Below are 19,965 nucleotides of genomic sequence, written 5' to 3'. Positions count from 1 at the left end.
AACCCAGAGAGAAGAGAGGCTAGTGTGCTCTAGAACATTGTGTGACATGACTCAAAAAGCAGTTTCAGGAAAAACTAAAACCCCAACTTGATGTAAGCAAGAACTGACATAATGCTTGAGTACAAATGACCTATAAAGTGTGATTTTAAATGTTTGTGTAAACGAATATTCTAATTGTCCTTAAAAGGTTCAATATTCCAATGGGTCAAAAAACATTTTGGAACTTCTCTTTGGGAAAGGAGAACACCAAAAATGAGAAAGGAAGGGAAAAACCAAGTGCAAAAGTCTGCTTTGGAACAACAGCAAGCCGAGATATGAGGTGGCTCAAGAAAAGCTAAGATGCAGTTTAATTCATTTCCCAGCTCCTCCAGGGCTTGTACAGTGGCTAAAGTTTTGAAATATGATAAATTCCAAGAACATAAGCTATACCCACGTTCAATCATAAATGTAAAACAGTATCACAATCAAATATCAATAGACTACAAAAATATCAATAGAGAGACAGAATCTGTAGAAACAGCTATTTTCTCAACCTGGAAAACTCACAGAAACGATTTACAAAAAAAAGTTCAAATTAGTGCAATACAACCAATGTACAGGTGCACACTGATGAGAAATCTTTATCTCCTTCACTAGCTCCCACATCTGGCTCCACTGTTTATTAGTTTACGACCGTGGGTAAATCCCTTAACCTCCATCTACATCTTAGTTTCTTCATTGGCAAACCGCAGACCACTACAGCATTCTACTTAATAGAGTTTGTGTATAGATTATCAAATAAGATAACGCATATAAAGTACTTACTACAGTTATTAATTTTAAGTAGCAACTACCCCTAAACTTTCTATATCATTCCCGTCCTCAAAAAAAGCAAACATAATTAATCTACCAAAACCAAAATCAACAATATCTACATAAAGAAAAAAAATTGGGCTAGGTTAAATGGTACTGAAGGGTGGAAAAGATCATGGCACTGCTTTTTTTGCTTTTAAGAGTCATAAGCACTATACATAAGTAGGGATTTTACTTATCTAAATTATTTCTAAATCAACATTTTAGATTAAATCTACCCTGCTCCACTTAATTTTGAAAAGGAAAAATTAAGCGTATACTGAAGTCTTCAAAAAAATTTATATATTTACCAACATTTATTTTGAAATTTATGGCAATTTGAGCATTATCTCTGGTCATTACTTTAGGAGGGCTGGGACATTCAAATAAGCTAGATTCTGAGAATTTAGAGATAAGGTTTAAACAAAAACCCATATTATAAAACCCCAACTAGCAAAACTCAAGAGATAGTGTGGCCTTTGGACCAACTCTAAGAGAGTTTGAACATGGCTAAGAAAACTCACTGCTAAGGACTGAAACTCATCCTTATTCAGTATTTATTAATATACCACTAAACACTAGGCTCTGGGAATTCTAAGATGGCCCCAGAGATAAAATAACTGCACTCATGAAGATGACACTCAAGCTGATACATAAATAATTCTTCAACAAAAAGGTAAATAGATAATAGAAATACCTTTCAAGTGAGACTAATCAGATACTGACTAGCTCAGTTTGGGGAAAGTGGGTAGGGGCACAAATACTGCTGTTGGGCTTGGGATGAGATCTTCAAATGTATACCTTGTCTCTAATAATTAATTCTGATTCATAACTCTATTAAATGTTGCTCATGATACAGGCAAGTAAATCCAAGTAGCAACAAAATAACCACACTCACTAGAAAAGTGTATCTTCTCCAAAAAAATTAGTGAAATGACATTCTAGTCCATAAACGCTGGTCTCCTGTATCAAGGTTTAACCCTCACAGCTCACTTCATCTGCCCATTTCACTTCTCATTACCACACCTGCTTCAGGCTACTTCACCTGTAATCACAGGACTTGACATCTAGGTGTCTTCAGTTCATTTCTCTCTCCCAGGCTCACCTGGCTACTAGAGAACACACTTAGGAGATCCCACCAGCAGGTGAGGCCACAACTGAACAAACTCCCATTTGCAAACCTCTTTTAGGAACGGTATCAACAGCTCAGACCTCTAACCTGGAAACCAGGATGTCAATTTTCATTTTCTTCTTTCTCATCCTACATTCAAGCCATCCATCTAGTCCTATCCCTTCTGTCTTCTATTAATCTCTCCCGTCAGAGTCCCCTCCTGTACACCCTGATTGCTGCCTTGACTCAGGTCCTTATTTTCATTAATAACAGCCTCAGGACCTCTCTCCTGGCCTCCAGCTACCAGAGCCATCTCTCTAAAATGCCGCTAGGATCAAGTGACTGCCTTGTTTGAGATCCTTCAATAGTTGGCCAGTCTTTAGAACAGTCTAAACTCTAGCTCCTGAAGTCCCTTCATTTACATATAGGTAAACTCTTAGCTCCTGGCGTATGAGGCTCAACGTCTGAATAATTAACGAGTTAACTGGAATTAAATCAATTAATTTTCTTACCTCCTGCTCAGAAAGCCCATCAATAATTTCAGATATCTCATGCTCACTCCTAGCAATGGTGGCTGAAAGACCAGCTCCCCTCTGCCCAACTCTAAATGTAAGGAAGAAATTACAAATGTATTTAAAAGCCTTTCATAAAGAACACACACCAATTAAATTAACTGTAGATTACTTTTCTGGATGGGACTTTTTTTAACCAACTGACAAGAAGAAATAATAAATTTTACTTCAAGTAATATACTTGAGTCCTATTAAATTTGTAATGGTTTAAATGCTGAGATCAAGATTTAAAGATTACATGTTCACATTCAAATGGAATAATTATTTGTGGGAAACTTCTGGAAAACCATAGTTATTGATGTTAAATCAGTTTCAAACAGCAGTATTTTGCCTACCTTCCAGAAAATAGGATAGCAGGTCTAAAAAACACATCAAAGATTTTTAAGGAGGAGAAGGGGTTAAAAACCCAAACATTGCCCATCACAAAATCTTACAGGACTCTTATTTTCTTATTAGTGGAGAAGAAAACTAAAGCTTTTAAAGATTCTGCAAAATATCTGTTTTCTAAAAGTAAAAATAAATCAGAAAGATATTCCAATATCAAGGAATTCATTAATAAGCGATCAAGTTAATACTGTTTGGCAGTGTCATAATGAAGGAGTAAGATATTCAGATTTGTTCTCGTTAACTGTCATTTCCAAAAAGATGGATATCTTCATAAACTGAAGAATTTCAAACATTCATCTAAACTTAGATACAGCATGATTAAATATTTTGAAAAAAATTAAATTCCCTAAGACATATTCTTTACTGGTTGATAATCAAGTTTTATATTCAAAGTAAAAGTTCTATGTGAACTTTCAGGAAATAATAAAGTGTGAGAGCAAAGTGAATTTGAGGAAAAATACAGCCATCAAACTACGTACCGTTGAAATCTTTCTTGTTGTTCTCTTTGTTTTCGAATTTCTGGAAACTGCTTTTCATAGTACTCCCTTGTTTTGCTTTCTTTAGCTTTCCTCCGAGGGTTATTTTCTATTCTGTCCACCTTTTTCTCCCATGCCTCCATGAGCTGATCATAACGTTGGCAGATTTTTTGCTCCTATTAAATACCCATAACAAATTAATAAACTAAACTCTTATGATTCTGACAAACCTAGTATTTTTAAATAAATGCTACTTCTTAAGGTTAAGTCAAAAGTACTTTTGGCCTAACCCTAATTGTGAATGAAAAGCTGTCCTTGATCTGAAAGAGGAGAGAGAAAGGGAACTCTGCTTCCTACATAGATGAACACACAGAGCATGTTTTTGGCTGGATGTTCAATAGCATAGAGACTAATAAGCGAACTGATGAGCTATTATTGGTAGCTGACCAGCTACTTTATTTTTCTGATGATAATGTATATCCTCTGTTGTCACCCACACTCACCCACCTACCCCAAAAAACTGGAAAATTAAAAATGGAAACACAAAAATAGCTCATAACCCCAATCGCCAAAAGCGTTTTTGGTTGTTATTCTTGTCTGTCAGAAAAACACTCTGATACACACTCCAGCCATTCCTCTGTCTTTGGAGGTTTTAGTTACTTTGTTTTGTTATCATAAATAATGCTATCTAATAAACATCTTTGACAGTGTAGAAAAGACAGAAATTGCTTATACTTTACTGATAAAAACAAATCCAATGAATTACATGAAATCAATAATTAATGCTTTTAAAGAAATGAGTCAAGTATCACCCCTTTCAAACACAGAAGAGGAAAGAGAAAACCCTTCTAGCACGGGCAGATAACCCGGCACACGTCTGACTAAAGAGGGGTGGGGAGAACTCACGCCAAACCGCTCAGGCGGGTCTCCTCAGGAAAGCCACACTGGAGACTGTTAGCTTTTTCCTTATGCACTTTTGTATTGCTGGGCTAGTTACAATAGATACTTAGGATTTATTTTTAAAACAGCTTTCAAAGGGGAAAAAGTATCGCTTTCAAAAGGCTCTTCCTCCCATGTTCCTTGGTCCCTTTCTCTGTCCTCTTCCTCATGCTTCCCTTCCACCCACCCCCCACAGGCCCACTTCCAACCTCTCCCGTTTCTACTGGCACCTCCTCAGTCCAGGCCAGCACCACCCGGCACCTAGATCAAAGGAACAGCCTCCTACATGCCTCCTGAGCATTTTTGATGCAGCAACCAAATGTGAATTCTTAAAATACAAACTGACCACTTCACTTTCCCAGCGTGGAAACTAAAGGTGCCCTCAGGATCTAGTCAGTAGACAACCAGGGCTCGCAGGCCTGGCTCTGGCCTCCCGTGGTCACCTGGTTTCCCCCTACTCCCAGCTGAGCCTAAGTTGCAGCCACTCTGAACCTGCCACCCTCCCGCTGCCTCCCAGATCTGCGTGGAGGAAGAAGGCCTGGCAGCCTTCGTGGTTTGCACCTGCATTAGGTGTCCCTCTAATTCGCTCTCCCAGTCACCTGCATCTCGGGTCCCACACGCTATCATAATACTCTGCCTGCTGACTTGTCTGCCCCCAGTCAAACCTTAGGCTCCCTAAGAGCTAAAACCATATAGCTATATGGTTCATTCTGCTGAGTGATATTTGGGACACAGTAAACAGCTAACAAATATTTATTAAACAAATCAACTTTATTACTCTGTGAAGTGCAAAGACAAAGTGTCTTTCCCTCCGTCTGCACCACCAAACAGCAAAATCAGCCATTACCATAATTACAATAAAATTACTGGACAGAGAAACATGCTTAAGTTAAATTCTTATTTGATAGCTGTATATTCTTGGCAGAAAAAAATTCAAGACCAGTAATTTAAGAAAGCATCTGAAGAACTTAAACTGGCAACCAAACACAAGTTGCTGACTCTTGAGCTTTACAATTCATTAAACTATCAGGTAATTAACTGCAAGGTACCAAATTCATTTTTGATGCAAATATAAAGAGCATCATTTATTTAGTAAACATTTAATGTAGCATTTAATGTACCAGTAGTTTGTCTACAAACTTAGTTAATGAACATATTATAAAAATAAAAATAAGAATCCTGGCATAATATTTGCTATCGCTTCACTTCCACGAAGATTATAATCAGAAAAACTTTTGTACTATAAGTCATATAACACAGTATAAAAATTGCTTGAATTTGAAAAAAGCAAACCCTATCTGAATCAGTTTCTAATAAGAAAGAACAGTTATGTCTAATCAGCATGAACATAACTTACCCACACTTGTTCAAGGGTTAAGAGACTAAATGTAGATCATCCTATTTACCTTTCACAGTTTTTGAAACTACTCACCATTTTCTTTATTTTGGCTAGATGAAAATGTTGTACATAGATGACCGATGAAATTAATTTTATAAAGATATTAAATATGAATTATACTATTAAAATGTTGCTGGAATTGGACTTTTATTCAATCACCTCTACAGTTCCTTTTTAAGTCAGTACTTTTTCTCAACTACAATCAAGACCCGCTCTTGTTAATAATGGGAAAGTGAATGCCTAAGCGAGCACGAATGGGAAAGTTGTACAAATTTCAGTTAACAAGGATAGGGCCTCACCCTTTGTTTTCTTGCATGATTTCTTCTTTTAAAAAATAAAATGAGTTTTTTCCTCATCACCTGGTTTCTAGAAGAGAAAAATACGGTTGCATGACATTAAGAAAAAGCACAATTTAATAATGCATTGACTATATATTTTTTCCAGAGACACGAGCAAGATGGCTCATCGATTTAGGATGTAGTCAAAGTTAACCCTAATTTTTTCACCCTGCAAAATAAGACTTTTGTAATAATCGAAACTGACTAAGATTCCTCCTGTTCTATAGCAAAAGAACTTTACCCAAATAGTTAATTTTGAGTTATTACATCCAATCACAAGGCAAATATAAAGTTATAATTACACATTTCTGGTTCTTAAGAATTCTAATGATATAAACACCTTTGTTCACTCTTGAAAGAGGAGAGGGGGAAGGAGAAAATGAAAAGCTATTAAAGCTACCTGCCTACCTCAGGGAAGATGTTAACCTCCCATACACCAACAAATTTAGAGAGAGGTGGCTCCTGCTTTAAATAGGGTTACTTAAACCACAGAAACGACTCAATCCACTCTATGTATGGAAGGCAACATGACAAGACAGGAACAGTTCTCTTAGATCTTAATATAACAGTTTTGCATTTTAGATTTCAAGCACTGTGACCTTCAAATACAATGACATACAGTCTCAAATAGATATTTTTATCCCACCTACGTTTGGAAAGGATTTCAAGCTGATTACTCAAATATAAATACAAATCCAAGGAAAGAGGAGTAATTGTTTAAGATTATTTGCCCATCTAGACTAACAGTGAACTGATCCCATCCCAAGAAGCATGGACAATCAGGATCTGGCTACATAAAAAAATTGCCAAGAGATGGAAAGAGTTATTAAACGGTACATTTGCTATTTCATACAAAGCAAATGACAGTAATGGAAGAACAGTTACTCAACAATTCATGCTGATGCATGCAACTGAGCAAATGATATTTCAAAAGGTGATGTAAATGGGAATATCACCATAGATTCAATTTGCTCTGGTTGTACTGATGTGCTACTCAAAGGCAAATAACAATCAGTAAATGCAATTTAAAATGTTTTCAAAGGATTTAAATGAAGAAGTCAGCCAGTCACTAACCCACAGTGTGCTGAACACTGCTGTAGGCAATGTAGATAACATGATAGAAACCAAAGACTGAGCTGCTCTCCAGCTTATGCTGGGGGAAAAAGATACAGCACAAACATATCTGAAGCTTTGCGTTAAAAAATAAATCATTAAAAGTAGCCAAGGAGACTGGCAACTTTTAATAGCAATAGTTATCTGTTGTTTTCCTTTTTTAAATGTTAAAACAGTTCAGTAGTTTCCAACACAAGGTAAATTTTATATGGGTTTTGCCTAACCTACTTCTATGGGTTGTCAAGACCATATTCATTTCCCAGAAAAATTAATTAAGTATATGACTTTTATTATGAACCACTTACTTAATAAAAGTTAAAATTATTCAAATTTCAATTTCTTTCATGCACACTACCATGCAAATTTTATTTGCCACCAGTTCTGCAAAGTAGTCAACAACCGCACATACTGTCAGTAAGAAATTTTAAAAAGAAAAAATATATATATTTATATAAATATCAATGTGCTCATTAATAACTGCACTAGTAAATAATTATGTTAATAAAACATATAAAGTAGAAATATCACATTTTGTCACAAACTAAAAGTAATTCACCTAAAATTCTCTTAAAGTATGATAGTTAAAAAAAAAAAAGATATCTATCTAGCCTCCTCTCTTACTTCAATCAGATCAAGAAATTAGATTTTCTTTTCATTATTTTCTCATTCCAAATCTGCATCCATAAAGGCCTGGTATTGGGTGAGCAAGGATAAGCAGGCTACGTTCCTTCGGGAGCAGCCTCCTCACCCACATGAGGCGCTTGAGCGCCTCCGAGGCACCAGGACCGCAAATGGCAGAAGGGTCTACAAATACCGTCATTAGCAAGAGTCATGGAAGGGATTTCCCTAGAATAGGATTTTGAATAATGATAAAATGATCCGTGGCACTTCTACTTTGCAATGGCAGGTGTGGCTTGGTGGGGGACGGTGTCATCACTAGTCTTAAATGAAAAAGCTTCATTATCTTACTTCATCATGCGCCTTGCAGGTACTCCACTGAAAAAAAGACAAAACAGGAGGCAAAAAATTCAAGCCTCAAGGTAAGCCATTTCAATGTTAAGTATCCACCTTTTTTTACTAGCAGATTATAAAACCAGCTAGTTTTATGCACTAATTTATTTCATTTTTTGGCCTCGGAAACACAAAGCTGTTACCCCAACCCCCAAAAAAGCCAGAGGAAGATAACATATAGTAAAACGACAGCAAATTACACAAATGTAAAACACACCTACACTATATCATAATATTATGTCAGTAGATAATGTAAAAATGATTTCTTTATATAATATATAAGGTCTTTGAAGAACTCCAAAGATGATATATACTTACGTCTTGATGTTCTCATGGTACACCTTGGTATCTGATGGCTGGTTATAGAGTGGCTAAAAATAAATAAAATATTTAAGTATAAAATGTTGTATTTATGCCTACAAAGAAACAATTTATATTTTAATATAAGTATGAACAATCTGCACAATGACATGCTTTATCAAAACTCCCAGACTTTGAGGTTCCCTGAGTACTTCGGCTGGTCTCCTAATAATGCCATTCCTTTAAGAAAGTGTATTAATACAATGTATCCAACAATAAATACATTTATTCAGAATTCTTAATTCCAAAGGAGAAGGAAAATTAAGCATTGTCATCATAACAGTATGATTCAAAGAGCCTTCTATTTCTGTTCTCATTCCCTCCTCCTATCGTGAAATGGCTGCTCAGACAAAAATATGCTCAGGTTGACGCTTCTGCAAAGGTAACCAAGTTTATACAGTGTTATTTTAAACTTTCTTGCAAATTTTCTGTCCAGCCATAGCCCTCTAATCCCAAAATAAATGGATTGAATAAATATTCCTTCTTATCCCAAGGAAAAGAAAATTGAAATTTATTACTTACCAGTTCAACTTTTGGGCCAAGACCTTCAAAAATTTTATGGGCTTCTTCTGCTTTTTTCTAAAGATAAAGACATTGTATTTATAATTAAAAATTACAATGCCTAAATGCAAAGTAACTACCTATTTAAAAATATTTATCTAAACTAAACTACAATTAAACTTATTTACCCTTATTTCCAAGTATTCTTTTATATGATAGCTTGAAATACTAATTTTATTTTCATATCCTTCCTTAACAAAATTCATTGAAAGCCTAACATCTGTATTGAAGGCAATACCTAAAGAACTAGTAAGCTTTAATATAAACAGATACTAATAATCCGGGGAAAAAGTGATATTGGGAAAGGGAACAGAAATCCACTGCTAAAAAATGAATTCCCCAAACATTCTAGATACGAACTCACAATATCTTTCATGAAAATTAAAGTAGACAGTCCTTATTGTGTTAGGCCAAACTGATCTCTCTTTGAGGAAACTTTTATAAGAAGCTTATTTTCTAGTTACAAGAAAATCTTTGAAATACCAAACAATAGAGGAAACAGCTAGTTTGAATTATTCAAAAATGTCCAACATTTAAATGTTGACTTATATAGTTTTTAATGCCATTTTCAAAGGTAAAATAATCTAGGCCAAAGTGCTATCTTGGCAGAAGTCTTCCTTTAATGGACAAATGATACAGAACAAAATGTAATATTATATGCCATGCTACAGACCTGGGTTCGATTCCCAGTGCCTGTCCATGCAAAAAAAAAAAGTAATGTTAAACATCTGTTTAAACTGGAATGATATGACTGGCATATGTGTCAGTGGCTTTCAAATCTCTCTTGTCCCAACACAACCCCGTTAGTAACAATGGCTCAATGCTGGCTGCAGGGACACCCACCTCAATGCCTGTGGGGCGTGGGAAACTCTCCAGAGCTTCAGATGTGACAGACCTCCCCACCCTTGAATGGGAATGGCCATCCATCAATATCCACCAAATGTAAAGAAAGAAGTTTCCTCAAGTAAACACTCTCTTTCATCTCATTTATCAATCACAATCAAATATTTATTTTGCATCCATTACCTTAAAATAACTATGTTAATTAGTGAAGGAGGCACAAAATAGGGTAGTACACTTTCTGAACTCTAAGAAACCTAAAAACGTTAGGAAAGAAATAAACATGGAAAAGTCAAATACAAATACATAAAAGCCATTAAATTTGCCTGGCAAATCCGACCGGTATACTTTATATGATCCCACTTATATAGATACAACTATTTATACATATATACGTACACACAGAGTCTATATATCTATTTACATAGATAGAAGGGTTGTTCAACCTTGGCACTATTAACATTTTGGGCCAAATATCTCTTTATTGTGGGGGGTTCTCTTGGGCATAGAATATTTAGCTGTATCTCTGGCCTCTACAGACTCAATGTCAGTAGCCACCCTCCCCTCCCTGCCTAGTTACAACCAGAAAAGACCAGTAGAAGATAACTGTTCTAAACGCAACTATTAATCTCAAGAGGCCAAAATGTAATTATCACAAAATTCAAATTTATTATCCTTAGGTATATTATTAAGTAACACAGAAATAACATTATCACAGAAAATAAATTTGGAAACATCTAGCACCTGTGACTAACGTTCTCTAGACTATCAACATTCTATCCCAACATTCACCAGTTCTAAAATTAGGTTTATAAGGCATTCCATACTAAAGGTAACGTGGAATTGCAGACCTGAAGGCAGGGGAGACGTCATGGGGTAAAGACACTGAAAACCTCATATGGAATACTGAAAGCCTGTCCTGGGAGGATATCACAAAGAAGAAACAAGTTGGGACAAGGGCCAGCAGGCAGGCATGTAAGCACAGACGAGAAGTTTGGGCTACTCAGTAGGAAGTGGGAAGTCATCAAGAGGTTTTATTTGAAGAACCAAGTGATGGGTCTCAATTACAGAGAAGGAAGACTGAAGGCAGAATACTGTGTGAGAAAGGAGGGCTTAAATAAAGGCAATGCAAAAGAGATGAGGATCAATTGGCCAAATCAACATGCAGGAGACAGAAGTAACAATTCTTACTGATTAAGCAAATGCGTAGAGAGGAGGAAAGAGTTTCTAGGATACTGGCCTAGGCAAGTAGAGTTTGTGGGCACTAAGTATATTTTCTACTATCAACTACTTTTTTCTGGTGTCACATTCTCTTGGAAATCATCCAGTCGAAACATAAACAAGGTATTTTTGAAAATTTCTCTGCTACACTCTACATGACCAATTTTCTGTATACATTATTATTTTGAAATCAAACCATATACAAATGAGCAGGGTAAATAAAGGCAGACCAAACAGTTAAAACAGTTCAGGAAAATTAGTCTGCTTTAGACACTAAATTTGTAGTCTGAATTAATCTGATACAAGTCCATTTTTCTCTCAGAAGGCCAACTTAAAAATTAACAGTCATTTTGGGGCAGTCTTTTTCCTCCCACTAACTTTCTAAATAAAGGAAACATGTCTTGTACATGATAACGGCCACTGTTTTTTAAGCCACACTAGGCTAAAATTCCCAAGTAGCCTAGCCTACTGCCAAACAAGGATTGAAAGAGGGAGATCTATTTCTGTCACCACCCATCCCCATCCATCACTGCCTGTGGGGCTGAAACAGATAAGGGCATTCATTAAAGTAAGCTCAAAGGCGCTCAAAAGCCTGGCAAAAGGCAGTCAGTTACAGCACAGAAGGCAGTGGAGAGTTGGCGGGAGAAAGCCTGTGCTCAGGGCCCAGCTGCACTCCACACCTGCTCTCCAGGACCCTCTGCTACAGCCCACACAGCACAAGCCCCCCACCCCAGCAGTGATGGCAGCAGAAACACAGAGAGGATGTGTAAAAGAGAAGATGGTCTCCACAGTCACTGTGTGTTAGAAAGGACCTGCACTGTAAGATCAGTCTAATATTAAGACAGATTTTAAATCTGCTAGGATTTTTTTCCCCATAGACCCAATAATAAATCAAGCATGTAAATGCTAAAATGGTCAGAAGAGGTCTGAAAGGCATTTTCATTTTTGGTTGATGGGTGTCAAGAAACATTTACTACATTAATAAAAACATCTATATATAAAATCTAAACACAACTTATCCACCAGAACTTGTTCCATAGTTCTCAGTCCTCATGGTCTAGTGAATAAGCCTGTAATTTATTAACAGTGGAATTATTTATTAAGTCTGTAAGACAAGGCTCCTTAAGAAATATAATCAATTAATAAATATCACTGAATTAAATCTGAAAATTAATTCATACTCTAACAAAAAGCCAACATTTTATAAGACTCTTGAGAGGGAAAGAGAGAGAGAGATAAACCTGTATTGTCAGCAATTCTAATGACCATTTAGTCAATCTCTGGAGTCACAAACTGACCATAAAGCCTACTAGCCCACCCAAGTGCTTCATTGTCTAGAGAGATCTTTTTTTTTTTTTTACATGGGCAGGCACTGGGAATCGAACCCGGGTCCTCTGGCATGGCAGGCAAGCATCCTTGCCTGCTGAGCCACCGTGGCCCACCCTAGAGAGTATTTTTAAAACTGAAGAGGCCTCACATAAAAACCCATACCCTGGCTTCCCTGAAACAGGGTGGACCCCGGGCCTGCTCCCTGCAGGACCACAGAGCTGCTGCCCCCAGCATGGCATGAGGCCCTTCAAGTCACGCAATTCCCTTACCGCCTCACCCCCACTGAAATTTATTTTCGAGTGGATCGTCTATTCATTAAGTTGGACTACTATTGTACCCAGCCAAAAAATATATATTAATGTACACATTTTTATTTGTCCATGACATGTATCATTGTCATAATTACTATGCATCTGATGACTCTCAATTATCTACCTACATACACATAAACATTTATGTCTGAGTCCAAGATCTTTCCTCTAAATATTCATGTAATCACTAATTCACAGATGTTATTCTCAGGGACACGGTCTTTAGCAGCTGAGATTTTATGAACTTTATAGACTGTCTGTATACAACTGACTCACATGAACGCATTGACTTCATCCAAATAACCTGAAATGCTAGTCTTTTCCCTCCTGATGGTCCCTAACCAGCCTGCGAGGTGGGTGCTGCGCCCTCTGCCTGGCGCTGTCTCGGGGGCACACCTCGCCATGCACCGCCTTCCTCAGGCTGCTCTGTGGGGTAGTTTGCTTTACACTGAGGTGAGATCAATCTCCTTTAACTGCTGGTTTCTGGGCTAATTCTGCCCCCAAATTAACTCTGACATTTCAAAATTATTCATAGAATTGAGGTCTGGCTTTCTTAAATCCATGGACACGTTCAATTAAGATTATGAAAAAAAAATTGTTTTAATGAACCTAAAGAGGCAAATTCTACCTAAAGGTCAACAGCCTCATACTTAATAAATAAGTTTCAAACCACAGTCTTTTTGAAAGCCCAGCTATCAATTCTGAAATTTATTTTATATCTAATGACCTATCTCTACTAAAATGCTACCGGTAGTAAGCATTAAATGCCTATTTTACAGTTAAAAATACAGAATGGCTGTTTTGTATTAGGTTCTACCCAAACTTGCTTATAGGTATTTATAGGACTGGAGAATCAACTGACAAAATTCTACTCTCATGAAACAACATTTATAAAATATAAGGAATATATCAAAAATAATTTTAGGTATAACTTCGAACTTTCAATTTAAAAGGAAAAACAGCAAGGTTCAGTAAACCAAACTTTAATATCATTAAAAATTGTAATAGAAAATCTAGTTTTAATACAATTAACATTTACGACAGAACAGACTCAGGACTACAGAAGGCACAATAAAATGGGCTAAGGCTTATACTGTCAGAGATGGCATGCGCTTACCCGATTCTCGTCGTAAATTATTTGGACAATGCTACGATGTTTCTGTTCGACGGGAGGAGGGGATACAGGCTTCTCGGGCTCAGGAGGTTTTGCTGCTTCTTCTTCAAGCTGTTGCTAAGAGACCCAGAAAGGAAGAGTCAGGCATCTGCTGCATGTCACCCTCACTAGCAATTAATCGCCAGAGGTAACCCATGCTGCTGAGCTGGGCTCTGTTAATCCTATATGGCAACCATTTAACCTACCAGAGTCTAGCAGACCTAAGGACTCTAAGAAAACCAATTAGATTTATTGTGACTAATAACTGACAGGACAAATCACCATAAGATGCATATATAACTAAGAGTAAATATTCTTTTATATTTTACTTCTGATAAATTTAAAGCAATATCCTAAGAAAAATTAAACATACAAAAGTACTCTATATATTTATCCACAATGACCTTTAATGGCATGGGGAGACACTTTGATGTATTATAAATGCATACTATGTGTTAACGTCTGGTGGGGAAAGTATGGTAGAAAAGAGTTTGAGGGTTAGCCCACTGCCCCCATCCCTACCCTGTGTCTTTACATTTCAAGTTCCCCTCTTCCAATCAAGAGGCACTGGCAATGCTACAGGAATATGTACTGCGGGTGTGCGAAACTATAAAGGGGAAAATATCTAAGTTTAACCCTTAGGGTCACTTTTCACAATTGTTCTGATCCTAGGACTCCTTTCTAGGTCTTTAATCTTAAGTAAGCCTCTAAACCACTCATATGTAAAGTGGGCACAACAACAGTAACTATCAAAGAGCTTTCTGAGAGGTCTAAATGAGACAGTATATATAAACACATTACAACTACAAATGTTCAGTAAATATTACCTATTATGATTACCAAAGACAGCTTTGCCTGCCTTGGTCACTGCTTTTCTCCAGTCCCTAAACCAGTACCTGAAATCTACAGTAAATGGTCTAAAGAAAAATCCACATGAATAAACACAAGATAAGTTCACTGCCTAAGATGATAAGGTAAGCATTAGGTAAACATGTCTAATGTAGCATAAGGCCTAAAGGAAAAAAATTATCTGTATTATTAAGAAAGTCTATTAGTCAAAGTTCCTAGTCACGTAAGTCAGACCACATGCAAAAGAGGGGAGGGGGCCCCGGTGGAAGGGAAGAGGGTTACTGCTTAGTGGGTGCACAGTTTCTATTTGAGGTGATGGATAAGCTATGGGATGGATATTGGTGACTGTAGCACAACATTATTAATGTAATCAATAATACTGAACTGTATGCTTGAAAGTGGTTTAAGTGAGAAATTTTCATTTGAATAAATGTTACTTTTTTATACCAAATAAATTTTTATACTAAAATAAAAACTTAAGAAAAAAAAACCTCCAAGAGAGAAGCTTCCCTTTTGAAACTGCACAAGGAGTACACTTGCAGTCTATATGCATAAGCACAAAAAAGACAGACAGGGTTGCCACATCATTTTTGGGAAAAGAGTTTTTCAATCATACCCTTTCTTTCCTACTTTATAAGGGCTTTTTTGCAATGTAGAGAAAGGAATAAACAATATTCAAGAAATGTGCCCTGGGCCTAAATCATTATAATAGAAAGACTAAAAATAAACCAAACCAAAACAAAACAAAACAAAAAACCCTACTGCTCTCACCTATTTATTCTATTACATTAACTTTACAAGAATTTTGCAAGCTTAAAAAACACATCAAGTTGGAATTTTGACTGAAATTGTATACAAAGCATCTGAATTAATACAAGATGAGCACCCAACTTGTTAATACTGAGCTTCTAGGAAGGCATGGAATATTCTTTATTTACTCAAGCTGTCTTTTAGATCTCTCAATAAAACTGGCAGTTCCTACATGTCTCATAGTGGTCAGACAACGTATTTTTAGTTATTAAAATGGATCGCATGTTATTGAGTACTTTCTATGTGTTACACACTCTGCAATTATAGTTGTATTCTCAACTTATACAACAATCACAGGATGTAATTAGTGTTAGTCACAGTATTAGTACCTTTTCACAAATGAAGAAACAAAAGGAAAACGAAAGAAAAAAACAACCCAGCATAACAAGATCCACAAAAACTTAACAGAAAAGTTACCCATTTTATTGTATAAGGTCATTCAATAAATAAAAAAGTGTTCAATATAAAACAAAAACAGCAAGGGAGTATTAAAAATGACCAGATTTTTAAGAATGTTTGTGTTTCTTTATTGTCATATTTTTTAATTTAAAATTAATTTTAAAAATTTAAAAAAAAGACCAGATTTGAAAAGGGACCAAATGGAATGCTGTGAAATAAAAATATAATTATTAAAATTTACTATGGATTGAACAGCAGATTAGATATAACTGAAAAGAGAGCTATAAACTAGAAGACAAAACTGAAGAAACTACCCACAATAAAATCTAAAGAAGCAAAAAGTGAAAAAGCAAATAAGAGACATGGAATGACTTTAGAATGATTCTTTAGTCACAGAACATACTTCTCCCTAGACACTTTTCGCCACTTTGAACATTCTAGATGTAATAATATAGAGAGATATTAAAGTAACATATTATGGAATGTGCTTCTGTCAAGCACAATTTTGGTCATTTTGGGGCCAAGTTTGATAGACTGTTTCACTGGGCAGTACCATTGCTCCTTTACCAGGTAAACCATTTTTTGACTATAGTGCCATTCTTGGTGATTACAGACTGTTTACGACTACTGTTCCTAGCAAGAGGAAGCTTTCATTATAAAGACTTAAGTCTTCCTATGACTATAAATGAATTTAAGACACATGAATGCAAATTTCAGTATAGCAGAGTTTTGGAATTCACAAGACTGGTTCAGAGAAATTCTTATCACCTTTCCTAAGGTAAATCTTTTCAGATATCTTTAAATATCAGATATTTTCTGCATTTATTAGCTGGGTCTATGATGCAAGTAATTCTCCTTATGTTTGGGAACAGTTCAGGGAGGTGGGAGCACTATCTCCCATTTTTGTAGCGATTTCCCAGAGTGTAGAATTCACCATTTTATCCTTAAATCCTCAGAGGGTGCGGGTGGAGTAGTACTTAATCAAAATAGTCTTCTATTCTTAATATGAATTTAGAAAATACTTAAACTACTTTAGAAACAATTGTATATAATTCAGAAAATTATATACAGTTGTTTTGTTTAGAAACCAGACCTATTTACTTGTATTTAAAGCAGTGTTTATTATTTGTACCAATTCTTTCTCCTCTATGTGAATAAATGCAAGACAGTGGCGGGGGGGGAAGAGACATGGAAGAAAAGGGTGATGGGATCTTACATCTAACAGGAATTTCAGAAGAAGATAACAGAGAAACTGTAGGAAAAGGATTATAAAAATATTAGCTTTACATAGAACTAAATACACGCGCACAATAAACTAGTGAAAACTCAATAAGATCAATGGTGTATATCAGTATCAATTTCCTGAATGAAGTTGATCTGGATAGGACTAAGGTATATTAGAATACAGGGTAAAGGATGAACGTCCATATTTTAAAACTTCAATTTCCGTGTGAGACTAAAGGGAGAGATGTTTATTTGGTACAAAATTTGTATTTTGGGTAGTGCATTTCCTAATCTGATTTGTATGGTGTGTTTAGTTGAACACCATAAGTACATGAAATCTGGAATAGGGTGTGAGATTCTGTTGGATTGTCCAGGCTAGTGTGATATCCCAATGTATTCCAGAATAATTTGGGCAGTGAATAAAGAGGCATTTGCAAAGTCCCCTTGAGGGACTGGGGAGAAAGGAAGAAATATTCAGTTTCCCAATTTGAAGAATTTCTGATATTCTCACAAGTAATGGGGACAACCAAATCTATAGGCCATGCCTTCAATCCTGGGGTTCACTCCCATGAAACTTATTCCTGCAAAGGAGAAGCTAAGTCTACTTAAAATTAGGCCTAAGAGTCACCCAAGACAACCTCTTTTGTTGCTCAGATATAGCCTCTCTCACAAAGTCAGCTTAGCAGATGAGCTTGCTACCCTCCCTCCTATGTGGGGCTTGACTCCCAGGGGTGTAAATCTCCCTCGCAGTGTGGGGCAGAAATCCCGGGATGAGCCAGGACCCGGCAACAAGGGACTGAGAAAGCCATCATGACAAAAAGGGAGAGGGAGAAATAACACAAGATTGAGTTTCAGTGGCTGAGAGTTTTCAGAGTCGACAGGTTATCTTGGAGGTTATTCTTATACATTATATAGATAGCCTTCCTCAGTTTATGATGTATTAGAATGGCTGGAGGGAAGTACTTGAAACTAAAGTTATGTTCCAGTACCCTCAATTCTTGAACATGATTATATAAAGACATAATTTTTACAACGTGACTGTGTGACTGTAAAAACCTTGTGTCTGATGCTTCTTTTATCCAGGGTATGGACAGATGAGTAAAAAAATAAATAATAGCAAGAAGGAAGACTTCGGGGAAGATGGCCCAGTAGAGAGGCTCAAAATCAGTCCTGTTCATGGAATAGTTAGAGAAGGGACAGGAGGGCGACTGAGGTGACAATTCAGGAGTGTGGCTGACCTGGGAGAGCCTTCTGCACCTCACAGGCACCCTGGGTGCACAGGCTGAGAAACCGAGAGGTAGAAAGCTGGACTCTGGCGCAGAGCCTGCAGGAGTGCAAAGACAGGAGCCAAGACTAGGAAGTAAGCCAGGCTGCATTACTTGGGTGCGCTACCCTCACCAGCACAGCCCCATGACCAGCGACTCACCCCACACCCCACGCACCCAAACCCCCTCATCCGCTCCCCTTCCCCATGCTCCAGGCACCCAGACCTGTGTACCTGCACAGCCACATCCCCCCCGGCTGCTCGGTGCCCATGTTCACAAGCACCAGGGTAACATCCCCAACCTGTGCCTACACCTGCCCTGAAACAAATCAGGGCACTGAGTGCCCACCCCGTGCCCTGCTCCCTGCTGCACATCTATCTCACAAGCACAAGGCCTTAGACTACTGAAAGAAATCAACTCCCAAAGTAAATCAGTCAAGATATTTACACATCACAGAGACAGCAGAAGACCACTAAGCAGATCACAATGCAGAGAGATACAGATATAGCCCTGCCTAATGACCAAATTAAAACACCAGAGGAGACACAGACATTAGAACAACAAATCAAAGATGTTCGTACAACTCTACTTAATAAAATAAGTGGGATGGTAAACGACATACAGGAAATCAAGACAGGAGAAGAGCATAAAGAGGAATTTGAAAGAATAAACAGAAAAACAATGGATATCACAGAGTTTAAAGATTCTGTTGCCCAAATAAAAAACATACCAGAGGCACACAACACCAGATATGAAGAGACAGAAGAAAGAATAAGTGATATAGAAGATGGGATAATTGACTTTGAAGACTCAAAATAGCAAATGGCAAAAAAGATGGAAAAATTTCAACTGGATCTCAGAGAAATGACAGACAAAACAAAGTGCACAAATATAAGACTCATTGGTGTCCCAGAAGGAGAAGAAAGAGTAAAGGGCTAGAAAGAGTAGTTGAGGATATAATGGGGGAAAACTTTCCAACCCTTATAAAGGACATAAATATACAAGTCAAAGAAGCCCAATGAACTCGAAACAGAATAAATCCAAATAGGCCTTCCCCAAAGCACATACTAATCAGTCTGTCAAATTTTGAAGAGAAGCAGAAAATTGTGAAAGTGGCAAGAGAAAAACAATCTACAACATACCACGGAAACCAAATAAGACTAAATTCGGACAATTCAACCGGCACCCTGGAGGCGAGAAGGCAGTGGTATGATATACTCAAGATCCTGAAAGAGAAAGACTTTCAGCCAAGAATTCTGTACCCAGCCAAACTGTCCTTCAAAACTGAAGAAGAGATTAAAGTTTTCACAGACAATCAAATCCTGAAAGAATCTGTCAGCAAGAGACCGGCCCTACAAGAAATACTAAAAGGAGTTCTGCTGGCTGAAAACAAAAGACAGAAGAGAGAGGGCTGGAAGAGGGCACAGAATTGAAGAGTACCACTAAGGGTAATTTAAAGGATACAA

At 37.0% G+C, this 19,965-nt stretch overlaps 1 protein-coding gene across 9 annotated transcripts in view; it reads right to left on the bottom strand.

Moving 5' to 3' along the window:
- Positions 1 to 19,965, bottom strand: part of NCOR1 (nuclear receptor corepressor 1) — a 194,277-nt gene that overhangs the window by 96,653 nt on the left and 77,659 nt on the right. For 6 of the 9 annotated variants that reach the window (XM_077163974.1, XM_077163973.1, XM_077163979.1 and 3 more), the window contains exons 6-12: positions 13,917 to 14,030; positions 9,060 to 9,116; positions 8,496 to 8,548; positions 8,136 to 8,162; positions 6,015 to 6,081; positions 3,381 to 3,553; positions 2,455 to 2,545 (exon numbers count right to left, since the gene is read on the bottom strand). In XM_077163974.1, coding sequence (XP_077020089.1) covers positions 2,455 to 2,545; positions 3,381 to 3,553; positions 6,015 to 6,081; positions 8,136 to 8,162; positions 8,496 to 8,548; positions 9,060 to 9,116; positions 13,917 to 14,030 — 582 coding nt within the window. The remainder of the gene's footprint in view (positions 1 to 2,454; positions 2,546 to 3,380; positions 3,554 to 6,014; positions 6,082 to 8,135; positions 8,163 to 8,495; positions 8,549 to 9,059; positions 9,117 to 13,916; positions 14,031 to 19,965) is intronic. The other 3 variants (XM_077163976.1, XM_077163977.1, XM_077163981.1) reach the window with 1 other exon arrangement.

This window comes from Tamandua tetradactyla, chromosome 6, assembly GCF_023851605.1.
Source record: "Tamandua tetradactyla isolate mTamTet1 chromosome 6, mTamTet1.pri, whole genome shotgun sequence".
Taxonomy (NCBI): domain Eukaryota; kingdom Metazoa; phylum Chordata; class Mammalia; order Pilosa; family Myrmecophagidae; genus Tamandua; species Tamandua tetradactyla.
The sequence above is the reverse complement of the archived record's forward strand: the minus strand, read 5'-3'. Positions and strand labels throughout refer to the sequence as shown.